At 42.9% G+C, this 27,935-nt stretch overlaps 1 protein-coding gene across 4 annotated transcripts; it reads right to left on the reverse strand.

Annotated features, from left to right (window-relative positions):
• Nucleotides 1-2,657: 2,657 nt before the first annotated feature.
• LOC123127189 (methyl-CpG-binding domain-containing protein 9) lies at nucleotides 2,658-27,627 on the reverse strand. 4 transcript variants are annotated; one of them, XM_044546766.1, is made up of 11 exons: nucleotides 26,808-27,627; nucleotides 16,585-16,670; nucleotides 15,931-16,253; nucleotides 14,625-15,755; nucleotides 12,751-13,443; nucleotides 11,496-11,804; nucleotides 10,473-10,808; nucleotides 7,480-7,578; nucleotides 6,693-7,202; nucleotides 3,608-5,488; nucleotides 2,658-3,416 (listed from the first exon to the last, which is right to left on the reverse strand). In XM_044546766.1, the coding sequence occupies exons 1-11, from the start codon at nucleotides 27,473-27,475 to the stop codon at nucleotides 3,171-3,173; spliced, it is 6,282 nt and encodes a 2,093-aa protein (XP_044402701.1). In that variant the 5' UTR covers nucleotides 27,476-27,627; the 3' UTR covers nucleotides 2,658-3,170. The 4 variants fall into 4 exon arrangements, with proteins under 4 accessions (XP_044402701.1, XP_044402702.1, XP_044402704.1 ...); XM_044546767.1 differs by having other exon boundaries at nucleotides 26,811-27,626; XM_044546769.1 differs by lacking the exon at nucleotides 26,808-27,627 and adding an exon at nucleotides 19,627-19,869.
• Between the last annotated feature and the right edge of the window lie 308 nt (nucleotides 27,628-27,935).

Here is a 27,935-nt window from a genome sequence, read left to right on the forward strand (position 1 = left end):
GAATCCATGTGGTGAGACCGATATGTGATGACCTAAGAAGATTTCTCATCTCGGTAATTCTGATCAGTTTAACTCGGTAATTTCAAAATGAACACGACGAGTTACAGAAACTTGGTCATTGCAGTTCGGTGAGACCGAATATCATCTTGGTATAACCGAGTTTCTAGCGTTTGGCTTATGGCTATGTCTTGTGTATCTCGGTGGGTCCGGATAAGAGTGTTTTGGTAGGATAGAGATTGGACTTAGGGTTTTGGACAGATTAGATATGGAGAAAGTGGTTGATGGTTTTGGAGCAATATCTTCAAGCACTTGAGCAAATGATTCATGATCAAAACCTCATCCGCTTTTAATAGTATTAGCTTTCCTATGGACTCAATGTGATATTTGATCACTTAACCAAAAATGTAGAGTCTTAAAGCTTTTTCCAATGTATCTCCTTGGCATTTTGAGGGGTCCACAATCACATGTCCTTCCCATGACAACATTGAATTTTCCTGAAATTATCTTTGAATAGGCATTAGTTCAATGACATATATGTTGTTATTAATTTCCAAAACCACCCAGGGATTAGTTGCACTTTCAGCAACCTTTGCACTTGGTGCTTCAATCTAGTTGAGAGGAAGCAGCGTGCAGGTTATGATTCTCATTTCGGTGAATTTCATGTGATCGTCTTTAAGAGAAGAAATCTCAAAGTGGTATTTTATGGGCATGTTGAGGACAACCATTACGTTATTGATTTCTTGAAAGAGAGCACTCATTTTGTAACATGCCTAATGGCCAAGGCCGATTTGGGGTGGCTATGAAATCTTAGGCTAGCCCATGTGGGTATGAAAATTTACAAGCTCTATTAAAGGTGGAGCACATCCTTGGACTAACCGATGTGTCTATTGCCAAAGATCGTCCTTGTAGTGCTTGCATTGCTGGAAAACTGCATGAAAAAGCATAAGTTGAAGACTATCATCTCAATGCCGACGCCCCTTTGGATCTCTTTGGACCTCCATCTTATGATAGCTTGGGTGGGAGGAGGTATTGTCTTGTCATTGTTGATGATTATACAAGATATAGATAGGTGTTCTTTCTCAGTACTTAAGATGAAACACAAGACACCTTCATCGAATTAACCAAAACTTGTCAAGTTGACGCCAATACAATAACGAGATCATGGAAATTCGAAATGACAATGACACTGAGTTCGAGAATTACACTACGGACGATTTCGTTAGTGATGAGGGAATCAAGCATTAGTATGTCGTGACCTACACTCGACAAAATGGTGTTACGAGGAGGAAGAACCAGACTCTTATAGAGTTGGCTAGGACCATGTTTGATTAGTATAAATCTCCATACAGGCTTTGGGCCGAAGCCATCAACATTGCGTGTCATTCTTCATACCCATTTTTATCCCCACAAGCTCAAGAATGCGACCCCTTATGAACTCCTAATGGGAAATGGCCTATTGTCAAATGCTTTCGAGCATTCAGTGGTAAGTGTTTTGTTCTCAACAAGAAAAATCGACTAGATAAATTTGAGCCTAAAACTAGTTTGTTGGATATGCATCAAATTCTCATGATTACCATGTTCTTAATAAATCTACCAGGTGTATTGAGGAAACGATAAATGTGAAGTTTGACGAATATAATGGCTCTCGTATGGAGCAAATTTTTCCTATTGTTGTAAGTGATGAGGCTCCTTCACAAGTTATAAGTACTATGGGGATATGCACATTCGTCCATAAGAAATACCCCCAAGTTCAAGTAGGAGTAAGAGCCCCTCTTGTGGATTCTTTACAAGGGAAGTTATCACCCCCAACAGAAGTGCATAATGCTATGGGAGACCATGTACCTACCCAAGAACAAGATCAAGCCCCTCAGGTTCCCGAGCAAGATCAAGGGAATCTCAACCTAGTGGTAATGGACCAAACATTGAGCTCAAGTGCAAGTTCAAGCTACTCCTCACAACAACATCCTTTGGAGCATCACAAAAGGAGTAACTACTTGTAAACGTTTGGCAAATTTTTGTGAACATCCCTCTTTTGTCTCATGTTTTGAGACTCTTAAGGTATAATATGCTCTAGATGGCCTGGATTTGGTTGATGCTATGCATGAGGAACTAAACCATTTCACCCGCAACAAAGTTTGGTCTCTTGTGAAGAGGCCCAAAGAAAGAGATCATAAAGTCACTGGGACCAAATGGGTTTTCAAGAACAAACAAGATGAACATGGACAAGTTGCTAAAAACAAGGCAAGGTTAGTGGCCCGAGGGTTCAGCCAAATCGAAGGCTTGGATTTTGATAAAACCTTGCCGGCGCTACATGTCTTGAGTCCATACGTATCTTGTTTGCATATGCATATCATCACAGTTTCAAATTATATCAAATGGATGTTAAGCATGTATTTCTTAACGGTCCTCTTAGTGAGTTGGTCTATGTAAGACACCTCCCAGTTTTGAAAACTCGATCACCCCACTCACATACCTTGTGACATTTTTAGGCGAGAAGGGGTTTCAGATCAGGTTAATAGATTCCACTCTCAAGAAAGAGGGTAAAAGGAGAATTGTTTGTATGCCAATATCTAAACCGTTATGTATTTGGGGACACTGAGAGTAGTACATCCATGTATGCAGTGGCTTGCGTACGTTCAAAATTGTATCGTTGAACAGAAAGGCTAACAAACATGCATCGTTGAACAGAAAGGCTAACGGCCACTACCCGCCACATGCTGTCAATCATGTGAAGGTGGGTACAAAATGAGGCACAATATCCTCGGGTTCTCAGACCGGGAGCTAACATGAATGATATGTATCCCTGAAAGCCAAAACAGATTAGCCCAAAAGGAAAAAACTACGCTCGCATGCAGCCGCTCCCGGCAGAAAACTTGAACGACAGCTATTGCGGCTGCCATCCTCAAAACAACGCATTTTCCTTCTTCGCTGGCCCTAACATATCTAAGGCGCACAACTATAGTCTGGTAAATATGACTTATTTAAATGAACGGTCAAGGTTGCACCCTTGCAGGAACACCAGAATCAAAGCTAGCTAGCCTAAAGGCTCAACCACTCAAGGGACCACATAACCAAAGACTCTGTCTATACCATCTCTATCACCACAGCGTCACATTGTTGCACCGTCTGCGGAACTTCTAAGTTTGGGGTATGCAATAGAGCAGCGCAGATTACGACGCTGATGGTTCTGGCTCTTTCCTCCTCTTCCCCTTGTTTACAACCTTTGTACTGTCAGCCACCATGGTGTTAGGCTCCTTGGTGTACATGATACAGTCATCAAGAGTGTAGATCCTGAGAGCGAGCGAGGATACAGTTGAGGTCTTCATAGCTACTGTGAAGGAGGACCAGTACCACCAATCATTCTTCAGGAACTCGGATTTTATCATATTCTCCAACACACTGGTCGCCAGTACCATCTGGAAGAGGCATAGATACGATTAATCAGTACAATGGATAATATCAGCGCTCTCAAGCATTTATTTTGTATGGAGATGATGTTAGAGAGCTCTTAATGGATACTAGATAATCAGCACAAAAATAATCATAAACACTAGTAAATAGATATATGTTTTCTGTGGCATGAAGGTGAATAAATAGATCAAGTCACCTCGGATATTGATTCTGCATGCTTCACAAAAGCACGCCATGAACGCCTTCTTATTTGTTGAGACTTTGAGGCTCTCAAAGCTTCCTCAGGCAACGCTGCATCGATATCAAGCAAATTTATCTTCTGCTGCTTTAGGATATGAGAGTTTCTTCCTATAACAGGCCTCAATGATGACTCCGGAACCAAGCCACCATTAACAGCTAGCAATCTTGTTGGCTTGTCTGTTGCAGAAGATGCTTCCTCACAGGAAGTACTATCAGAGGCGGGCTTCTTAGATTTTGACACATTTTCATCACCCGTGCTACCAGGACAATTTTGACCGGAATTGGACCCCTCCTGTCCTAACTTTTGTGCAGACATTGCCTGGCATTCCTCCAAGGAGGAAACCCAATCATTTGGGATATCATCTTTTTTGTTTTTATTCAGAATAACTGGAGGCTCAAGATAAGATGCAGGTGAAGGGACAAAAGATGGAACTCCATTTGATCCAATAAGTCCAATATCCTTCACTATCTCCTTGTTTGAATCATTTGTGGTAAATTTTCTGCAAATCTCTTCAAAGTCATATGGGCATGACTTCAGTTTTCTGGACTCGGCAGTGGAGCTCGGATCAACGGAATCCTTCTCCTTGACATCTCCATTGCACTTTCCAGCATGCTCTTCATACTCCGTTGATGTGGAGTAAGTCTCATGACATGCTACGCAGTGGTGTTGAGCAGGCCATATAGGCTCTAAGCAGTCACAGCGGCATGTTTTCTCCAAAATTGCTCCAGCCTTGGTACTGGGAAGGTCCATAAGCTGCTGCTCGCTGTTCGACCCCTTGGATATTGGAGGATCACTGAGAACAAAATTACCCAGGTGATAAAGATGCCGCTGCCACTGCTGGATAGCATCTTTCAGCTCCTTTTCCCTTGGATCGTACTCCCTTAGCCAGTCAACAAGACTACGGATTTCGTCATCCGATTCATAAATGACAACAGATGCAGAATTCCATCCTTTACAATCAGAAGTAGATGGGGGGTAGCTATTAACCATGTTAATGTCCCTCTCCTTGCATATCAGCATGCTTCCATCAGCGACCAGCAAAGGACGTTTACCAGATCGTCCTAAAACCCAGTACAATCGACCCAAGGAATCCTTTCCCAAACAATCTCTTCTGAGGGATGACATATTAAGTTGTGACTCTACTGTGCCAATTGACTCCTGCACTTTTGAAATCTCATCCGATAAAGTATCCATTTCACCATTATCAGCAGCTTGCTCAAGTGATCTAGTTGTTGACATTTTCAGATTATCTTGGGATGCGCTGGCATTTTCATCAGGCAACTCCCCACCCGGTGTACTGAGAGGTGTAGCTACTGGTTCTCTTTCAGCAATAGGAGTGTCCACCAAATTGAAGTTATCACGCGACCTTTCGTTCATAATGTTCCCTTCAATCCGGTCACTACCTGTCCCTGATGGTTGTTCAGAAAGTTCCAAAGACTTATTTTCTTCAACCATAGACATGCCATTGTCACTTTTGCAAGGTTTGCCAACATTTAGTTGCCCAGGAGGTGTCCCTTCAGCTGGCTGGTTGAGGTTAACTCCAGTATTACCTTGTTCAGACTCTTCAAGATGGTCTGATGCTATGGCCACTTCATTCTGTTGATTTTCCGCAAGTCCAGAACAATTGCTAACGTGCTGTTCAGTCTTGCTCCATCTGCTTTGTCTAGCATATGAAGTCCTCATTTCCTCCTTATACTTCAAATCTTTCAATTCAAAATTCAAAGCACGAAACTTCTGCTGGAGGTCATTCAACTTATCTGGACATTTTTCTATATGTTCTCTTACCAGGACTGTGTTGAGCATTTCATCACATAGAAATTTCAGCATATTTATTCTCTGCATTTTGATGGTAAATGTTAGACACTGTAGGTTGTCACTTTGTCCACTATGAAAATCAGCACACAGATAAATTATTAGGTATACTAATAGAGAAAAGATTATCTGGCCAAGTAAAATCATATCAGGCCAAATGAGTAAATACACAATACCAACGTACTCCATCCACAGTTCCGTGCAGACTTTTAAGGAAAATCGTCCAAGACATCGGCTAAGAGCTAACTTTATAAAATCAAGCTCCAACTAAACCATCAATGTGGTTATCTAGAGTACGACAGTACAAAGCGTCAGAGAAAATCATTCCGCTTATCCCTTCTACCTTTTTCTTTGAAGACCTCTTGCGCCAAATACAATTATCTACTTCGGTAAAATACAATTATCTACAGAAATAATAAATACACCAAGCCAAATTGTTCTGTTTACACGGCAAAGCATATGCCTAAATAAGTTCAATCTGAGAATGAAGGGGCCCAAATTTTGTGTTGAAATTTTCTGAAAACATGGTCCCGTTTTTCAGGTAATAAGATGGCAAAAGAGCTGTCTTCTTGTCCTAGCATAGACTAGGGGAAGGGAAGTTCACAAGATGATAGAGTGAGGGAAGGGAAGTTCAAAAACGGATCAAATAATTTAAACTACGAGACCATGGGGTGCACCATAGCACCATACACATATGTTGACTTCATCTGTTTGCACAAAGTGCCACATATATAAGATACCCAACAACGCTTGAATAATTAACCTTATTTTGATGGTTGTGACAACACAGGGACAATCCAACAGACTAACACACAGAATATATGTGGCATGTAGAAGTTCACCGGAGCTAACACAAATAAAACATTTCATCTACCACTATGATGGGCGGGAAATTGGGAAGTGTTATAAAACATACGTACAAGTAAAGGAAACCCCAGGTAAAAATACCAGCAAATCTAAAACATGTCGATTTTCAGGGTGCCTATGAATCCAACATCCCTACCACCATAGCAGGACATACCAATCAGAAAATGTTGGTCTAAGTAAGGAATGAAGTCTGACCAGCTTAAATTTTGTATGAGAAAAATGACCCATTTTGTTTTACTGGTCTGAACTCTCAAGCTTCCACTTCATTTTTCTTAATATGAAGGAACACAACGAACTGTGCAATACACAAAGAACTAAAACTTCCAAACACTAAACAATAGAGATATCAGAAAACCCATACCTCTTGTGTGCTAAGCTCCCAGTACTCCTTTTGTTCCATTGCTACAGTTAACTTAATAAGTATGTCGTGAAAGGCTCCTTTTCGTTGTCGTTTCAGATCCTGAACACCCTGGTCAGGATGTGATTTCTTTTGACCTGACATGCACGACGGTTTGTCGTGAACATGAGACTCTGCTCCTTTTCGTTGTCGTTTGGAATCCTGAGCACCCTGGTCAAGACGTGATTTTTTCTTTGGCTTTAATATGCACGATGGGCAGAACCAGTCTCCTTGTGGTATACGAGCTAGTGGTGGATTCAAGCAGTAAGTATGGTATTCCGAGTCACACTCATCACATAAGAGAACACTTTCATCATCTCTATCAATGCCACATACTTTGCAAACACCCTCCTCCCATGGAGCTTTAGGTAATTTGGTTGCTGCAGTCAGAATTTCATGTAGCTCCTCATGGATTTCTGAATCAGTATTCTCATTAGACAGGTGACAATCAAATTTCTGAACAAGGTCGAGCACCTGCACCAGCCATGTAAAAAGAAGAGAAATCCAAAAGGTTTATTAAAATCCCTGGTAATATAACTTAGTAAAAATTAACAGTAAGCTAATATATACTCAAATCAGCATAGGTAATCCCAATAAGATTGTATAAAGCTTACTCAGTGACCCATTTATTTTATTTTCTAGTTGCAATATCATCTTGATCATAAACGCATGTGAAATGAAATTATGGAATCGCATGAGATAGGTTGACTAAATCACGTGAGATAGATTGATAAAGAAAGGGATAACAAACCTCTGTCTTATATAAGGATTCAAGACTCTGAGACAATTCTGCAACCATTTCCACTACATCAGCTCGATCAGCAAATGCAGTGTGCAGATTACGGATTACCTGCAGGTAAACATAATGGCATCATAATTTGACCAGGGAACTAAATATATATACTGCTCAATTATAGAGACATAAACAAATGAGTTCTAGTAGGTTCACCAAATATAATATCAAATTTGCTAATGTAGCTGTGCTCATGAATCATGAATGAACGGGAATCATTCCCAACTTTTCTGAACCAAACAGATGTGTCTCATGTACCAACTTAGAAGCTCGGGATGTTCAATTCAGCACAACACTTTACCTTTTTTGTGCATGTGTAACATCCCTTGAATGGACATAAACCAACGCACATCAAAGTTTATGAATATATACAATGGCAATCAATAAGGAAACAGCCGTCAATAGAAACGAGAATAAGAATCGCTCATGGATAAACAGGCATTACTACATTGCCAACATGAATAGCAATGATATACATAGATAAATTCGTACTGCAGCAGTCAATGGGCTTAGTTTAGCATGAGAAGCAGTTAGTGCACTCATGCCAGCTTTAGACCTGTAGTAGAATGCACACTCAACAGTAAACTGGTGTAGCATCATATAACCAAAAGCCCACTTAGGGAAACCCAGACGAGACACTTCACAGTAAACTTTGATGTGCCCGGGATTGCCCGGGATCGCGCCCGACCCACGGCGGTCGTTTCAGCAGGGAAATATTACACGTGGATCACAATTTGAATATTTGGTTTGGCCCAGGGCATGGAAAATACCGGCCCAAACCACGGCAATCCACTCTGTTCCATAGGGGCCAAAAGGATCGGCTCATCCTCGTGGAACTGATCCACGACGAGAAGAGAAGGAGCGGTGGCGCGCGAACCTACCGAGGCGAAGGGGCGGCGGCGCAAGAAACAGCACCGAGCAGAGCCACCAGCGATGCCTCTGACGATGGTCGCCTTCTCTCCTGTAAGTATGTACCTCTGCCTCCTTCCCTTCTCTATTCCTTTGATCTCCTTTTCTCCTGTATCTTGCGTAGTAGAATCGTCAATGAGCAGGGCATCGGTGCTGCTGGTAGCGAAGATGACGACGGTGACGATGGCAGCCTTCTCTCCCGTAAGTTATCTCATTTTTTTTCTTGCCCTGGCCTGAATCCTTCCCTCCCTCTCCTCCTGCTGCACCGCAGCACCGTCGCCAGCGACGGACAAGGCGGGGCCGTGGGGCTTCCGTTTCATTCCTTCTGTGATGGAATAGTAGTTATTTTGTCAAATCTGTGTGGCTCCAAATTAGGTTCTCATGTGGAGACTTGTTAGGTTCCCATGTAGATCAAACACACGCACATGGCTCCAAATCTGTCATGTCTCTAGTAATTGTCTTTGCATTTCTTGGACGAGTAAGTGATGATAGTTGTGTGTGTAGTAGGAGCTGGCTGTGACTAGTTGCAAGAACAATCATAAGATCAAACACACACACGTCTATTCGTAGTCAGATGGTAACCAAAACTCACAGAAGGTTCATCTTTCTAAGCTGACATGTAGTCCAGTATTAAATATGTGCAGATCTATTTGCTTTTGTCTACTGTTTTGATTGGAGACTTGTTAGGTTCTCATGTCTAAAGATATGTTAGGACTTGGAATTTCTGGACTTTCACCTATGTGCATGTTTGTAGCCTCTAGTACAGTTGCTCTCCACTGTCCTTGTAGTTCATTGTGACTAGTAGTTGGACACACACATTGAGCAAAACTTGCATTATTAATGGCTGCTAGAATAGGTTGACTCAGTTACTTGTCTTTGCAAATTTCCGTAGTTTGTCCCCTGCGTTTTCTTGCAGTTATACTCTTCTTGGTTGCTGTCCAAATTATATGTGGATATATATCCTAATGAATATGTAAGGAATGCATGGATACTATTAGTAGATGGGTAGGTTTCTGACCCGCTAACACTTCTAGTAAGATTAAACATGGGTTACTTGGGCTCTACCAGTCTAGCCGTAGAACAAAACTGAGCACCTCTTCAACTTCAAAGTTATTATGGTTGTTTTGGTATGGTGGGGATTAAGCTTTCCTTTTATTTTGTATGGTTGTTCTAATCAACTTGAAAGTTATTGTGCATCCTCAAAGTTTGCATGGTTTCTTGCGTTGCAAAATTGGTTTGATGTTGTGACGCGTCCTGTAGAAATGATGGGGTCTGTCTAATGATGAGTTCATGACCCTTTTTCTGTTTTACTTGAACCAGAAATGCCACCTGAAGAACAAGGATGTCAGCAAGTTCTTGTATGATACCTACATCGAAGAGAAGTGCACAATCGAGGAACACAAGTTCTTGTTTATTTATTTTTTGAGTGGATCACAAAAGTTCTGAGTAATTTGTACTGAATTATCAAGGATGATATGCAACTGGAGATGGTGTTTGTATCGTTTCGAGATGTTTGTCTACCAGTTTATTCATGTTACTGCTGCATTCTTGTTGCCATCTTGTTATATGGTGCAGACCATTTTCGTATATGATAGTATTGTGTATGTTGTTCAAATGTTATGTCCAAACATGTTGCTCTGTGTCATTTATAACTCTGAACTGAGTTTGGGAGAACCAAATGAGATCTGAAGAGGGGGGTTTGGTATGGATTGGTATACAGTTGGATTGGGTGACAAGCAGGGATCAGCCCAATCCCTAGGTGGATTGATTCCACTAGTGGATTAAATCCCTCGAAAGCAAACAAGGCCTTAGAGAAACCCAGACAAACTATCTCCAAAAACAGATTGTAGCTAGTCAACATTTCTGAAATTTTCTGTTAAAAGATAGAATGATGCTGAAGCAACACCATGATCTGGTGGTACCACCATGTCACCATCTAGCACAAGCTAATGCAACATGAAGTCATCCATGGAAAATCTGAGAAAATATCCCATGCGTATCACCATAGCATAATATAAAAAGGGTGTTAAAGAAAAACATACCTCTTGCACATCCTCAAAAAAAGTCTCCCAAGATCCACAGTAAGCGCCCATAGCCAACCTTGTATCAATTGTGCGGAAGTCCAAAGGGCGTGGCACCATACCAGAAAATCCAAGGATGCCCTCATCCTCATTCTCATTAGAGTTCATTAGAGTAGTTCCAAGCAAATTCCCAAAAAGCTTAGATTCATCTGAAGAAATGGCATGGCGCAGAGCAATACGACACTTTTTCAAGATAACCTCTGAGATGGAAATAGTTTTCCTTTCATTTCTTGGGTTTTCAGGTTTTTGTGGCACTATTACACGGCATGCCTCTGACAACACAGACAAAACAGCTTTCTGTAACAAGAAAAAAAATTAGTGTATTTTCCAAATAGTCCCCTAGTTATAAGGGTTCTCAAATTAAAAGATAGACAAAAGTATCATGGCAAAGAATAAGTCTAATAAGGCACCTAGCAAATACATTTCTTTAAATACAACATAAGTATGGCCGTGCTATGCACTGACTCCTCTTCTGGCAGCTATATATATAGTAAAACTTTGGTAAAGTGCAATACTGACAGCAAGTTCATGTTAACCGAAGTTTCCTGCTCGGCCTATATAAGCAAAGACATGTAAATACAAAATACATCATCTGACTGATTTTCAAGTTTTCAAACAAAATTCGCATTTCTGTCATCCTTTTTAAGGGATACAATACTTCGTAACAAAAGAATTGTCAGGGGAACTAGAAAACGGAATTTATGTATTCGTCTTGCCGGCTAAGAGCAAAATTCATGAGTAGTTCTAATCTAGACTGCAACCCACACAACAAATGGTAATAAAACATAAACTAATACAAACTCATACTTATATTTTGCAACTCGTTACTTCTTACGAGAAAAACACCATAAGCATTGCAGCTCGATGTATTAGTAAAATAGTTTTTTAAGGGACAGAGAGTGGGTCAAGGCTAAAAGAAGGAAAATAAACGCAGTCTAGAACAGCAATAATCATATGACTGCAGCCTGCAGGAGCATTACTAACCTTGGTTGGTCCAGATGCATTACCCTTGTAGACCTCTTTACTTATCGAATGTTCCAAAATTTTCCTTGCCCATTCTGGTGGTTTTCGATCCAAAGCTTCATAAACACACTTTCTAATTCTTGTTCCCACATTTGTCGGTAATTTTCTCACCGGCTCTAGTGGTTCTGCCCAATCTGGCAATGTTCTATTATCAGCAATAGGCACCTCAGCAGAATCTATCATACCAGTGTATTTGTAATCCATCATAAAAACCTTGTTTCCTTCACTTGATAGAGAACTGCATATCAAATTTTCCGCCTCCAGAAGCAGCTGAAAATACAAGACATTAATTACAGTGCAGCAAAAATACACATAAAAATTTATCATCATCTAAAATAAGAACACAGGAAATTTTATAATATCTCTTAGTGAGCGAACAAAAAACTATAGATAAATTATACAACAAACGTAAAACAGCATCCTTATAAATTATATTCAAAATTCTCAAAATATCACACAGCTGGACAAGGAATTAATGTAGTCAAGATGTCTCCATAGATAAGATTTAACAACAAAATTTCTGCAAACAGGTGGAAAAAAAAGGGCAACCTGGTGCATGTAGCTCCCGCTTGCGCAGGGTCCAGGGAAGGGTCCGACCACTTTGGGTCTATAGTACGCAGCCTTTCCCTACATTTCTGTAAGAGGCTGTTTCCAGGACTTGAACCCATGACCTCATGGTCACAAGGCAGCAGCTTTACCACTGCGCCAAGGCTCCCCTTCAGGTGGAAAAACTCTGAATAAAATCATAGAAAAAAACAAATGGGCAGAGTCTCTCAACTGATTATACCCGACTTGCTAGGCTTGTACATACATCTTTCTATTATACTACAAAGTACATATAAATACAGAGTAATGGCATTCCCTGTTGTTTTACCGTAAAAAATGGAAAGCGGTACTGATGGTGACAGCAACCCAAAAAAACAAGTTTTTTTCCTAAGCAGAATAAAACAGGGATATGTCTTATTTCCCTCATGGAAACAACATAGAAACATACTATTATGAAGAGTTAATGTGGGTAATATAATTGTACGGGGTTGCAATCAAAGCAAATATTATTAAATAGAAATAAGAAGTTAAAAATCCAAAAACAGATAGCAAATAACCATAGCATACAGCAATCTAAAGACTGCAACTCATGTCTGACTGAAGAAGGAAAGGAAGGCATGATCCAAATGAATCACAAGTTTAGCTAATTGTATAAGTATAAAATGCTTACCAGGGCATCCTTCTCCATGCCGGCAACCCCAGGTACTGCTCCGCACAGTATGCCACCATCACCTTGTAGGCAGCGGAATAACTTCACCCCTTCTCGACTGGAAATGTCAGACACGTCCATGCACCCATTTATGGAAGAAATAGCTAGCATGTACCTTCTAGCCAACTCGGGCCAAGTCAACTTGTTAGCAGTTAGCATATCAAAGTTAAATTCCTTTGTTGAAATGAGGCTCTCAGTGTCCTTCTTTCTTCCACGCCTGGGTTTTGATTCTTTGGGGTCAATGTTTGGATCTACAAATACGGCAACCTTTGACAGTAGCTCACCAAAAAGAACCTTGAAGAGTGCAAGGTGAACTCCAGGCAATACTACACCAGTGCACCTCCCAAGTGTCTGCGCTGCCAATTTATCTTGACCAGCTTCCTTCATAGAAGAAGTTTCCACAGGAATAAACACAGACACAATCTCTTCATTATTGGATAGACCAGATTCACTATTTGAATGTGATATAGAAACATTTGCAGGGGAATTCATCGGTGAAGAGTAATCCCTACATTGTTGAATGCCCTTCAACAATGTTTCTTTCTGATTTCCACAAACTGGCCATGGGTCAACAAGTTCATCTTCCAATTGTTCATATGAAGGCACTTCTTTGAGACCAATGATTTCAGCAAAACGCCCCAAGAACTCCCATATCTACAAGAATATTTCAATGAGAAGATGGATGCAAGAATAAGAAGGAAATGCACAACTGTGTAAAGATGTGTTTCTTCAAATAGTAGAACCAGTGAAAGATATGCAGGAAGCCTGTGCAGGGTGTGCGCCTGCACAGGCCCTCCAAATCAGAGGGGGCCCAGATTTGATTAAGTACTACTAGTAATAATTGTTAATCATGCAATGATAAAAAAATGTTAATCCTGCGTTAACAGTACTAGTGAGAAAGCACTTGCAATGCTATTTGATAGTTGTACACCGAGAACTGAGACAACTACAGTCTACAAACTCCACCTCACGCACATCTCCCCCTTCCTTCCTTCCACTCGCTCCCTCTCTCTCTCTCTCCTATTCAAATTGGAGACTATCTCCATCAGTCCATCTTTCCTTGACTAATTTCTTGCAATTCCCCAGAATGAATCTATTATCAGCATGAATAGCTAGCACACTTCCTGTCAATCTCCCACCTACCCCATCAATAATTGTTCGGTGAAGAGAAATTCAACTTCTTTTTAACAATTGATAATATTTGAAAAAAAATGTTTATAAAGACCTAATTGAAGATTATGTACACCTTACATTCGAAATAGATGACAATTTTGGAACAAGCAACCTTGACTGCTAATCTCTGTATAAATATGGAGCAGGTAACTATAATAAAAAAAATCCATGTCAAATGTATTGGCACTTTTTTTAACAAACTCAAAAACCTTTTGTTATTAGCGGCAAAGATATAGATTTTTGACTCTATATTTGTAGGATATTTCGGAACGTAGGTGAGTAGTATCAAACAATGCTAAAATGATGCCACCATATGCGAAAAATCAAGTCATTCGGGGCAAGATTTGTTTTTTGATAAGATACAATTCTTTGAGCAATTATATTAGTGATATGAACCATATCTTTCTTTTTTGGAATTCCATTTCATTTTTTTATTAGCGATATGAAATATAAAACTTGTTCTCACAGTTAATTATGTACTCCCTCCGCCCCATATTAATTGACGATCAAATGGATGTATCTAGCACTAAAATACGGCTAGATACATCCGTTTGAGCGTCAATTAGTATGGGACGGAGGTAGTAATACTTAGGGCCAAAATTTAATTTTGCACAGGGCCTCTAATTTCTCAGGTACGACCCTGCAGATATGTAAAGAGCTACCTGGAAAACATCTCCCGCCGATTCTGGTGGAAGCTTATGGCTAATAGGACGTCCCGGAGGTAGCTCACGGATGCTAGAACTGCTGGGCTGAACATGATCATGTAGCCCAGTCACCGCACCATGTCTATCATATGACATATCTCCATTACTTTGGCCATCTTTATGCACAGATATAAGTAAACCACTTGCAACTGTCATAGAAGAGTGAAATTCAGCCCTATTGCACAAGAACTGGTAGTTTATGCAAGACCTGGATCTAGGAAGAGACTCCACAATTTCTTGAACAAATTCCAAATCAAGCCCAATTCTATCATGGTATAACCACTTCTTCAGTAATGTATAAGTAGATTCCACATCATTCTTCTTTTCTATAATTCGTGGTATACTGGGGCCATTGGATGAGCAAAATCTAGTTAAGGGAGCGTAAGGACCATCAAAGTTCTGACATCCACTCCCCTTGTTTAACAAATGATTTCCACTACTGTGTGTGCATGAGAAGACCAAATGCCCATGTTCCTTGTACATTTTTTCACAAGCTTCCACCATAGCACAAGAAATCATCCTCCATACTGAAGAGGATGATGTTCCCTCAAATGTAAACTCACCAATTTGGTCATTAATATTGGCTTCCTTACTTGGTGGAACATTCTCTGAATTTGAAGGTAGTATTTGTGACACCATATTTGAACTCTGTACATCATTGCAACCCAAAGAAGTCATTTTATCCTCTGTATCATTGGTAAGACATGATAAGAAATCTTGATTGGTCTCAGAGGGAACATCCCGGATCATATAAAGATCATCATCCATATCATTAGCAGCATCTCCAATAAAACTGCTACTTTCCTTTGTTTCAATTGTATCAGCCTTTCTTGCACCATTCTGAGAGAGAATGGTCGAGGCTTCTGGAAGGGGGAACGCTGAGCATGGTAACCTTCTGACCTTAAACAAAGGCCCAAAACTCCCTCCATCACACACCTCACACTCAAACAGTGAACCAGTAACTCTATCATGCCAGTAAGACGTAAAACCCACTGGCCATATCTGGTGGCAATTGTGGTAGCTTGCCTGTTTATCAATTTCTCCCAAGCTAGTTATAAAGAAATCTTGATATTGAACAGGTAGGCCAACCTAGAGAAACAACACAACAAAGTAATATTTATCAAAATCAGTGCCAAAGTGAACGTAAGATACAAGAACTGTAGTATAAAATGAATAAATAAAGGCTGTACCAGTGGGAAACAATAACATCTAAAATGGACACTGGATGAAGAAACAAATCGGAAACAGTTAATGAGATACTCACACTGCGATGATGTGGTTGACGGTTGCAATTTTCCGCAAGAAATTTTGGAGGCTTTAGTGGATTTCTTTCTTCTGTAGGACTCGGGGCTGTTGCTTTCATAAAAAATGATGGCTCCATCAAAATGCTGGAACTTACAAACTCGTGCTTCTCAGAAAACTTGGGCAATGCTGATGTTTGTGGAAAATCTCTTCTCCTGCGGCGTGTATGATTGGACCTCTGTTCTATGTTTCCATCAGCAATGAAATTTTGATCCACAGGAGGAAATTGTTGTCTTATGCTAAAACAATGAGGAAGACCAAATGCTGGCATAAAGTGATTCCCATCTGCAACATGATAGCCAGAAGAGGGATTATTATAAGATGCACCACCAATGATGGTCAATAGTTACTTTTAGAGACGAGACAGGTATAGCTTCAAAATGTTAGCATGACCCATATTTTTTTGGAACTGGAACCAAATTTCCCTTTATAAACACATAATATGCCTAAGTGGCCACACATGCACTGAACATGGGGGCAAGCAGAAGTTGATCTTGATGGTTAGCACAGCAAATTGCTGTCTAAAAAGTTACAGTGCATAAAAGGTGTGGAAAATCCCCAACAGAAAGCAAATACATCTCTCTTGCAGTACATATGATTGCTCTAATATCCTTACCAAAAGGAGTTGTATTATTCAATTGCAGCCCCTCGAAACGTGGAGTAGCCAATTCGGTCAAGTGAGCTCCATCAGCAACACTTACTCTGAGGATCAAAAAAATAATATTAACTCTCTTCTGATGATAATGTCTGTACAACAAGGGTTATTAGAAAACTTCCTATAACATTTCTGATATTATGCACCCAAAAACAGTACATCTTATAAAGTTTATCGCTAAATAGCTGCCACAAGTTACTTGTAGTTTCACTTTTCTTTGCAAAAGGTAGAATTTTCAAGAAATCAGAAGTTTTTCCTTCAAACAGATCTTTCAAGAATAATCAAGACAATAACCACTTGACAATAAAACAGCGAGCATCATGTAAGATAATGAAAGCACTGCTCTGTAACACAATGAACCGGCTAGAGTAAATGCAAGCATGCTTTCAGCGCTTATTCTCTTCAGCATAGCACATAAAAGTAGTCTAAAACAATGAGAGGACAATAACGATTTGATTGTTTTACAATTTAGTTTGCAGTACTACTGAGAATTATTGCGGCGCAACCTATTCAACTGTTAAGGGTATAAGCTTCTTAACACACTGTTATGCAAAGACAACTCGATTAAGCAAATTCAACTCCATAATAATCACTAAAGGTACAGAAGAACAATCATCAAGATAACTAAACATTGTACAGAATGATGGTGGGCTGAAAACAGAAATAGTTAGCTTCAAATCATGTTTGATTTTGAAGTTATACTGCAGTTATGTACTCGGCTGCAGCAATTTCGCAACCATCTGTGGATGGGCTACTGATGGGATCTAGTACATCATGTGGATTTAAGAAGATCAAAAGATCTGCTGAAGGAGAGAATGAACATTGGGGCAACTTTGTCCATGAAATCAAGAGAAAGATTCACCAAATAATATGTGACTAAAATTTTAGCATCAAAATAGACCAAACAAGGTGGGGAAATTGTACATCATCTATGCATGTACCAGAACTAATAGGCCGCAAGAATAAATAAAGCAAACTTTGATGTTTGTTACCAACTTCAGTACGCATGATCTGATGCAGGTATAACACTTCACAAAATTGCAAAAGTTGGAAATTCTAGAACTGCCCTCTGCACCCGCCCCCCACCCCACCCCCACCTCGTGCAAGGAGAAAGAAACCTAGATCTGCACCTCCAGATGCATAGATTTGCAGATCATCCGATCTGCCATCAGCTGAAGCAATATTCCAGGGCTGATTTGCAGAACAATAGCGAGGGCAGAATCAGGAGTAATCCCCAAAACAACAAACAGAAGGAAGAAAAGGCACGCAGCGCAGCCTTTAACCCCACCTGAGAGAGAGAGAGAAAAACTAGGTCTACCTCAAGATGCACAGGTTCACAGATCACATCAACTCCTGTCAACTGAACTGAGATCTCAGAGCTGATTGGCGGAAGAAGGGTGAGGGCAAAGTTAAGGGTTCTCGCTCTTTTCTTTTCCCTTCCTGTTCTCTTTTTTATCAAGGAGATTGATTCTCGGGACGATATTCTCTTTTTTATCAAGGAGATTGATTCTCGGGACGATTGGTGTTATAAAGGGAAAGACCCATGGAGTATGTACTCAGTTTATCACCTCCATAAAGGAACATGAGAAAAATGTGCCATCACTACAATAAAAATATATACTTTTAACAAATTCCACGTCACCGTTCCAGCATGTATATCTTATAAGACTTGGCTGTATATAGACAATAAAGTAGAACAATTTGGTGCAGGGTCATCTGGTTGAACGATTTCTGTAAGTACATAAGCCTTTGTCTTATGTGGATCTAAATGTGATATTAAAACAAGTACACGAGAAACTGCAAAAAAGGGGCATGCATGAGGGTTGATGCGCGAAAGCATAGAATGCCACTTTCTGACCGGCATTCTTTTTCTTCAAATTTAGTCTGAAATATATCTTTTTGAAATACAAAAACCAAGCAATCTGACACGTGACCATGGCCCAGTCTCCAAAGGAGACCATCCTTGCAATAATTATGGAATAACATAACCAAAATAGGGAAGGAGTAACCTACAGTACAAGTCAGGTCAGAATCCATCACTAAGCAGTACATGTTTCACAAATGCTCATATAATCTTATATGCTGTATATGATATTGAAATGCTTTAATAAAGGAAAGGCGTCGCCTGCTAACAATTGGGTAAATGCGTATGAACTGATCAGAAAAATTTGCAGCCATGCGAGAGTTGTCATGTTAAAAGAAGAACAGAATAGATGATTAGTAGGTTTTCCATACATAACTTGGTTAATGGATGCCCCTTCTACCTTAACAGCAACATGTTTCATATAATTTATGTCTGCCTATTTTTGCTACGTTTATTCTTCTTTATTCCTCATTAATGCTGTGCACCTTGTTGTAGTATTCCAAGATTATAAAATACATAGGGGCAGGCCCCAGGATTAACAAGCCTGGAAGGAAACCCAATAGTTTTCAGTGAGAAAGAAAATCATGGTAAAATCAAACCCAGAAGAAATTTCCTTAATAGTATTTGAAATTTGAATTCATAATGCAAAACAAGTTTTGTTATCAAAGTGGAATGTTCTTTAGAAATTCTGAAATAGTGAACCCCTTCTCGCATAAAAAAATAAAATAAAAAACTGCATTATACTCTTCCCCACAAGAATTAAAGAGCAGAAAAGCAAGCCGTCCGTGTAGAGAGCCAAATTACTGGATGCCCAACTCCATCCCCACAGCACTCTCCGGACACAGGACTGGAAACAGGACGGATACTATCTGGGCGATCCAAAGTCATATCCCGTAGTAAGCCATTCAAGAAGGCCATTCAATATCCAGCAGAATCCAGTGTAGGACTTGGATATTTCATCCCAGAACAAATTCGGATTCAGAAAAGGCAGTATCTATAGTGAGAGTTCATAAAGTTGACCCTCTATTGAACCGTCAGCCAAAAAATGACCATAGTCTAAAACTTCAACTAAATCTAACCCTTTTGCTCATCGTCAGCCATCGAGGAACCGGGAGAGGAAGGGAGGAACCAGAGCTCACCTATGAAGATGAGGCTGGACGCGAGATCTGAGGGGGGAGCTCCAAGTCGTGCACTTGGGGGACGCGAGGAAGAGGAGATCCCGCTAGCACCGGCGGCGCGAGGTACAGATCCAGTCGCCGGGAACCTGGGGAGAGAGCCGGCGGTGCGGGGTTAGAGCCGGCAGCGTGAGGAGATCCCGCTAGCACCAGCGGCGTGAGGTACAGATCCAGACGCTGGCAACTTGGGGAGAGAGTCGGCGGTGCGGAGTGAGAGCTGACGTTAGAACCTAAATAAGCAAGCCTAAGCCTAAATTTTATAGAATAAGCCGGGGAGGGGGCAGCTTATTTCCACGGCCAGCAATAAGCCCCAAAAGAACTGGCCCTTACAATTGATGGGAGTGTGTGGGCAGGCCAAAAGGGCACGGGTGGGGTAGAGGCCCGGCGGCACATGAGAGTGGCTTTCCAGTGGGCCCAATCGAGAGGAGCGGCTGACAAGTGGACCTTATTAGAGCGAGACGGGCAACAATTGTGAATCTAGGCGATGCGAATGCAGCTAGGAACATGGGGATGCAGCGGCGACAGTGGGATGAAGACAATGGTGAGAGGAGGTCGGGAGAAACTCGAATTGAGAAGACCAGGAGAGAGATGAGTTGCGGCTTCAGGATTAAAAATCAAATCCCTAAACCTAACTTCTGGTACCATGCGAGGAAATATGCAACTCGTATTTCCACGAGGCCATAGGCTGTGGCCCCATAATGCAACGGAATTAAGAGATGATACTGTAGTCACCCACATGTTAGGGGATGTGATTTGGATAATTATTGAACCGGACCATTTGAGGATCCAATGTATAGATAGGACATGGTAATAGTTTTTTTTTACATCTAGACACTATCTGCTCCGATTCCAAACCCGGCACACAAGATATATTATTCCTAATATCTGATGGTGTTAGGATTATGGAGTTTTTTAGTGAGATTATCCAACCCTCTTAAATAGGATAATCCGACTTCCATAGAACTTTAGTAACAAACTTGTCATACGGGTGTTACTTGTTTATGACATGGTATGCTGGCGTCCCTAGTGTTTTACTTGTGGAAGTTTACCGCCTTCTAGAGTTTATTATGTGCTTCTAATTGTTATATATCACCTTGTAGTTCTATATGCCCTTTACTCTTGTGATTTTGCTCGACGTTTAAATACTCTTCGCATGTGTGTATTACCCCGTTAACTTGTGTCTACTATCGGATGAGGCATTACGCTACCTGCCAAGTCTAGCTATGCGGCTGTATTTGTATCTACATCCTAGCGCTATCCGATTCGCTTCTGAATCCAACAAAATAATGTCGTATAGGGGATGGTCTGAGCAGTATCTGATCAAATCCACTGCACTTGCACCTGTAGGCTACATGGCACCGATCATGCTCCATGCAGCCAGATAATGAGTAACACCCTAAGGTGTGAAGAAGTTAATCATGAATCATATCATACTTATTCTTTGGCAGAGACACCAATGGTAAACAAATAGGCAACTCAATTAACCCTACCGTCTCGCCATACACAGACGACGTGATCCTCTTCTGCCACCCATCACCGGGTGATATTATGGCAGAGAAGAACATCTTGCAGCTCTTCAGGCAAGCCTCGGGCCTTCGGGTCAATTTCTTGAAGAGCTCCGCCACCCTGATTCAATGTGACACTGATGAGGCTGCGCCCACCGCCGTCGACCTCCTGGGCTGCCCCATTGTGGATTTCCCCATCACCTACCTGGGCATTCCACTGACGATCTTGCGACCCACTGCTGCCCAGTTGCAGCCCGTCATCGACAAGACTGCCGGTATGCTCCCAGGATGGAAGGCGCGCCTCATGAACAAGGCCAGCCGCCTCGCATTCATCAAGGCACTACTGAGCGCGATCCCCGTCCATCAGCTGCTAGTGTTGGCACCCCCCCAAGAAGACCATCAAGGTACTTGAGAAAATCCAGAGGATTCCTCTGGGCCGGACGCACAAAAGCTAATGGTGGGAACTGCCACGTCAACTGGCGGCGCATCTCCAAGCCAATCTCGCTAGGTGGAATTGGCGTCCACGACCTCGAGCGCACCGGCCTCGCGCTGCACACGCGCTGGCTTTGGTTCAGCAGCACGGACAATACTAGGGCCTAGAACGGCCTTGACCTGCAGTTCAGCGCCGAGGAGTGCACCTCCGCCTCCACCACCATGCTGCTAAGGAATGGCCTAGGGGCCCTGTTCTGGGAGGATCGGTGGATCGATGGCACTCAGTCTGCGAGATCACGCCCCTCCTGTATGCGTGCATCCCCAAGAGCCGCCGCAAGCTCCGGACGGTCGCCAACGGGTTCCACACTGATCAGTGGGCACGAGACATCCATGGCACCGTTGGCGTCCAGGAAATCGGCAAATACCTCCAACTCTGGTACAAGATCAAGCCCACAACTCTCTCCACCGAGCCGGGCTATCTAACCTAGAAATGGAGCGCAAGCAGCATCTACTCCGCGAAGTTTGCCTACCTAGCCACGTTCCACAGCTCCACCGACTGCGACACTTGGAAGCTCACCTGGAACTGTTGGGCACTAACGCAACTCCGATTCTTCCATTGGCTTGCTAACCTTGATCGGTGCTGGACCATGGACCTACTCGCTCGCCACGGCCTACAGCACCCATGCGCTGCCCCCTCTGCGACCAAGTTCCTGAGACCATGCATCACCTCCCCTCCCCCCACCCCCACCGGCCCCTTCTCTCGGCAGGTCCAGTATGAGACGCTGAGCTGGCTAAGGATGCCCTACCTCCCACCCGACAACGAGCCTTCGCTCAATGCTTGGTGGCAATCCACAAGGCAGCTCGCCCCCAAGCCTATGCTCAAAGGCCTCGCCTATGCGACCTTGCTAGTCCCCTGGATGCTCTGGAAACACCGAAATGATTGTGCCGTCAAAGGAGGTCACCCCTTGACGAATGACTTACGTACAAAGATCAAAGATGAGGCAGCCCTCTGGGCACGTGCCGGAGCATTAGGACTTAGAGCTATCACCCCCCAACTTGGGATGTCCACTGATTCCAAATCACAGATTGTAACTGCCTCCTATGAGGATTGTAACTCAAACCCCTTCTTTTCAATGCAATGAAACGCAAGATCTATTGTGTTTTCTCGAGGGGGTGACATAATGTGTGCAAGGGTGGCAGGGGGGTCGCCAACACCGAGGGTGTTGGTGACGAGGTGGCATCACGACATAATAGTCATCCATTGCTCCTTTATCATGGCCAACGTTTCCACCACACCCTCATATACGGTCAAGACATCTTGTAGGCGGTTTGATGTTCTCGAAGGTGTCCATGGGTGAGTATAGCCACCATATTGTTGTTGTTGGCCTTCAACTGGCCCCAAGGAGACTTGATGGCAAAATGTCATATGAAGGAAGATGCGTGGTAGTGCCTTGAATAGGACGAGGCACAAGTTAAGAGAAGAGAATGTAGCCTTGGGAGATAATTTCCCTTCATCGTTTATTGTTTTCCTCTCAAGCATAGGCTCTTCTGCATAAGTAGGAAACGCCTCTTAGCAAGTCCAACATGAAGATATCGGTAAATAGGAAAATCTTCAATCCAGGAAATATGGCAAAATGTGATCATGAGCAAACCAAGTATACCCTCAATCCTGATGATTCCCCTAGATCTTGCAATGTGGAAGTCCTCTCGGATGTAGGTTGTCGACTCACTATATGAGGTTACTCAATGACATGGCTCGCATCATGTCTCTTCCTTGGTTCATCTCCCCTACATGGCCTAAGGTTAGTAACTCCCTTTGTGTGGCAGAATCGTCACATGGGGGTTCACATAGATGCCATTTGCTACATAAGGGGATACCATGGCATACCTCTCCGAGAATCACCATCAATGCGTTTGTTGAAATGTAATGTCTCACGAGCTTAACTAACCGGTTGTGTAGAAGGTCCCACTCAGACTTCTATGAAGATGTACTAAATTGTGTCATGACTTGTTCTACTCATAAAATACATGTGACACTGACGATCAAACATTACCAGTGTTAAACCTTGATAGTTTGTTCCTCTAAGCCTTCAGAAAGTACCTGATAGCTCTTTAATGTTCAGACACAACGACAATTCCAATTTCACATCAAAACTATGTTTATAGTTCATCGAACGGCAGAAAGAAAGATGGGTTAACATCTCAAATCAAACCGTTATAAGGAGTTAGACCAAATGACCATCTACAAGTAAGGTCTCAGAAAGAGTTGCCACGTTAATGGAAAATAATGAAAATTGTTAAAGCTGACAATAGTGGCCACAAGTAAGAACATGGTGACGATAATTTTTTAGTCACGACAATGATCGCGGACTACATAGAAGGTTATACATAAATACCAAAAGGGCAATTTTACATCGGGGAGAACACGTCAGAGGCGAGAGAAGAGATTGGAGTTGGGCCATGCTCGATCTAATTAGGATGGGCCATCGGGAAGAAAAAATGGAAAGGATTCAATGCAGATGGTCACATAAGGAAGGGTTGTGACAAACTAAGGAAATTAAATTACTAGCTAAAGGAGACAAAAAATTGAGAAGATTTGTGTAGCTTTGGATAAAGTTGACGAGAAACAAAAGAACTCGGTGGAGTAACAAGTAACCATGGACATGCCAACTAAAAAGATCCTTTAGAGATCTAGCTAAAGAATGTGTAGCGAGGTCAAGGAGTCAAGGCCGACAATACTGAATCTGAAGAAAAAAACCTAACAACAAGAGTCATGTCCACTGATATTGAGCAATGATGCGACGATAACTACACAAGAGGCACCAAAATAGATTGCCACGGCGATACAGGTTAGGCACGGATGCTAACAGGAAGACCCAGTACATGTTTGTTTGATGTCCCATACATTGTAGTGTAAGAGAGATTAGGGATACTATCACAATGTTGTGATTCACAACAAATTCTAATCATAACAAGAATGTAGACGCAATTCAATCTTGTAAAGGATTTCTGGATTATGCGAATACAAAAAGAACTACTCCCTCCGTTCCTAAATATATGACGTTTTTGCAGTTCAAATTGAGCTGCAAAAGCGTCTTATATTTAGGGACAGAGATAGTAATTCTATGCGTAGGTGGCACCAGAGCTACACGAGTATTTATCCATCGACCATGTCAGCACTCTGCCCACCCTCCTTTTGTCTCTCTTACCATACCAGCTTCTTCCTACTATCGCTCGACCCACACGCCTGACAAACATGTTAAATTTGTTCTTCCTCACAGGCGCCACCACTGGTAGAGAGCCGTGGTGGAGCCCTATCGTGGTGTTGGTGTTGGTACAGTCGTCGACCATGGTTTTCCTTACCAAGCGAAATCTTTACACGGTGATGAATACACACGCTCTAATGGTGGAGGATGGTTTGTCAAGAAGAGTGGTGGTACAAGCGTTCGGCCACAAGTCACTATACTTGATCTCTCTCCATGATGGCCCTTTCATAAAAGTTGTATGCATCATCTTGTGCTCACATGTCCCTTGTACATGAGACATGATGAAACCCTAGCCATTGGACGAATCGTCCACCGTTTCAATCTCCGCCAATTTCCCTCGCCTTCGACAACCGATTTAGCATTAGGAAGTAAGGATCAATATCTGGCTAGGAGTTTAGGTGCCTTCTTTGTTAGGCTTGTGTTTGGAGGTGGTGGCCCCATGGTGGTCTCCCAACTCCATCCTCGCCCTAGTGTGACCATGATGATCTACCTCATGGAGCTAGTAATTCTCAATGCTCGCTATTTTGGGCTTTGCACCTTCTCTACTGGTTGTATGTCTGAGCAACAGTTTGGCAGGCTGCCTTGCAAGGGGTGTGTCCTCGACCACAGTGTTTTTGGTCACATTAGGTTCTCACCACTTGAGCTAGCCAACCCATGTGGCTCTTCAAAACCTATAAGGTTGGTCTGGCTTGTGCGGGTTTGATCTTTTGTGGTTTCGTCACTAAAGACATGGAGAAACATCAAACATTAGATCAAAAGGACCTTCATGCAACTTCCGGTTTTATCATGGATCTTCTTTGTTGGTGGCATTCCAGTTGTTCTGATCCATTGTACTATCGTCAATCAATCAATAAAACTAGCTCATTGTTCTGACAAAATCCCCATCTACCTGATCCTCCGTATAAATTTCCATCCGCAGCTCGGCAGCGAGACACCCTCATCGTCGATGCTTCGGTGCCTTCTACTCTATTACTAGTGATCCATTCTCCAATTAATCACACCAATCCAAATCTTCTCCTCTTCTGAACCTGGTTAATTAATTTACTGGAACATGCTAAGTGATACCTAACCCCAAACTTAATGGACCGAAAAAGAACCCACAAAAGAGTTCATGATTCACGCTAGAGAGAACTAGTTCAAATTTCCATACTAGAATTTTGAATAAAGATAATGTCAGACAACAATCTCATGCAACAATGCAAGAGAAACCAATAAGATACCTTCACAATGAAAGAAAAAAAAAAGGTTACAAATTTCTCTCCTACAGATTGCAAGTCGTGGTGATTTTAAAATTTCCTAAGGCTGAACTGCATGTACCTGTCAAGACCGAAACATGCAGGCATCCTACTTCAATAAACTAATAACACAAACCAAATTTGTGCCACAACTAGAACAAAATAAAATTATCATTGTGCATGCCCTTATTGCCATGAAAGGGTGAAAGTATCAAATTAGCTGCAGTATCTCATACCCTGTTCTTTGTAGTAAATCAGGGAGAAACATGCAGCAACCACGAATTACTCAGTGTAATACCTAAATTTAGAAGCCACTAAAAGAAAATGCAACACCATGCTGCACTCTTACTAATGCTTTAGAAAGCCACTGCTACCAGTTGCTAATTATAGCACTTAAACCAAGGCATTCAGATCTCAGTGTTATCAACAGTCAAGCAAAGCAGAAAAATCCAAAGAACATACCAGATTCATATGCTATGTTGATAGCAAGTGCATCTGTGTAATCATAAGAAGTAGCAAACCAAACATCAGCGATATATAACAAGGTTCAAACCATCATGACACGTTCTCGATTGGACTCAACATTACCATTTGCAAAGTACTGGCGTTTCATGAACAACAATCTACTTCTTAGAGCTAATATATAAAATTCGCTGATCAAAAGATCTAAATTCATAAGGAGATGATTAAGAGGGAGCTGAGATAACTGCCTGGTGATGTCTCCGACGGTGATGGCAACAGGATCCTCCCGTGGGGCAGCATTGATGTCGAGCGGCACTGCTCGAAGCTTCCAGCGCTTAGAGTGGGCACCACCTATCTCACACGCCGGGCACATCCAGTCCTCGTTCACGGCTACCGGAGGCCGCCGCACGCCAGGGGGGGTGGGCAGCGGTGGTGGCGGAGGCTGGCGCATAAGCGGCCCCCAGACGTGGACGCAGGATTCGTGGAACCCACGTTCGCAGGCGTCACAGATAATGGTGGCCCCCGGCAGCTCGGGGAGGCCGCAGGACGCGCACGGGGGCGGCGGGTTCCCCCACCCCGCTACTCCCGGGTGCTGCGCTGGAGGCGGCACCTCCACCGACGAACCAGCGGTCACGGCCGCAATGGCCGTAGCAGCAGCCAGCCTCCACGACTCCCCACGGTGGTACGCCAGCGCTATCTCGCGGGCCTGGTGCGCGAGCAGCAGCTGGGCCTGCGCGTTGGCGGGAGGCTGGGGCTGGGGTGGTGGCGGCGGCGGCAGCAGCAGCGGAGGCGGAGGAGCAAAAATGGGGGCAGCGAACCCGCGCGGCGGCGACTGAGGAACCGCCGCCGGCGGCGAGGGCGGCGGCGAGGGCGCCTCGTTGAGGTCGATGTCGAGATGTGGCGGGCGATCCATGGCGAACAGGGGATCAGGGGCGCGCCCGAGCTCAGGCTAGGGTTCGAATTCCGGGCATAGCGACGGGGAGGGAGGGGGGAGGAGGAGGTTAGAGAGCGAGCAAGGGAAAGCAGCAGCTTCACGAGCGAAGCACGGCTGGGGTTAAGGGAGGGGGGAGCGAGGGATTCCGGGGAGAAGCAAAGCAAAGGAGAAGAACGGACAGGACGGACGGGACACGTGGACGAGGGGCCTGGGACGCGTAGGTGGAAACGGCCGAGCGCCCGGCTGTCAGTGAGCCATGTCGTGCCTGGGGAGATGGGCTGCGGTGGCGCGGAGCGTGCGACGGAAGCTCTTTCGCCCGTGCAGCGGGGCGCGGTGCTGTGTCCGTCCGCGCGCGGTGCTCTACAGTTTGGTGTTGGCTGCGTCTAGTTCGTTGTACACATCGACAAAGCACGTTTGGTGTACTGATAAGAGCAACTCT

Source organism: Triticum aestivum, chromosome 6A, assembly GCF_018294505.1.
Source record: "Triticum aestivum cultivar Chinese Spring chromosome 6A, IWGSC CS RefSeq v2.1, whole genome shotgun sequence".
NCBI classification, from domain to species: Eukaryota; Viridiplantae; Streptophyta; class Magnoliopsida; order Poales; family Poaceae; genus Triticum; species Triticum aestivum.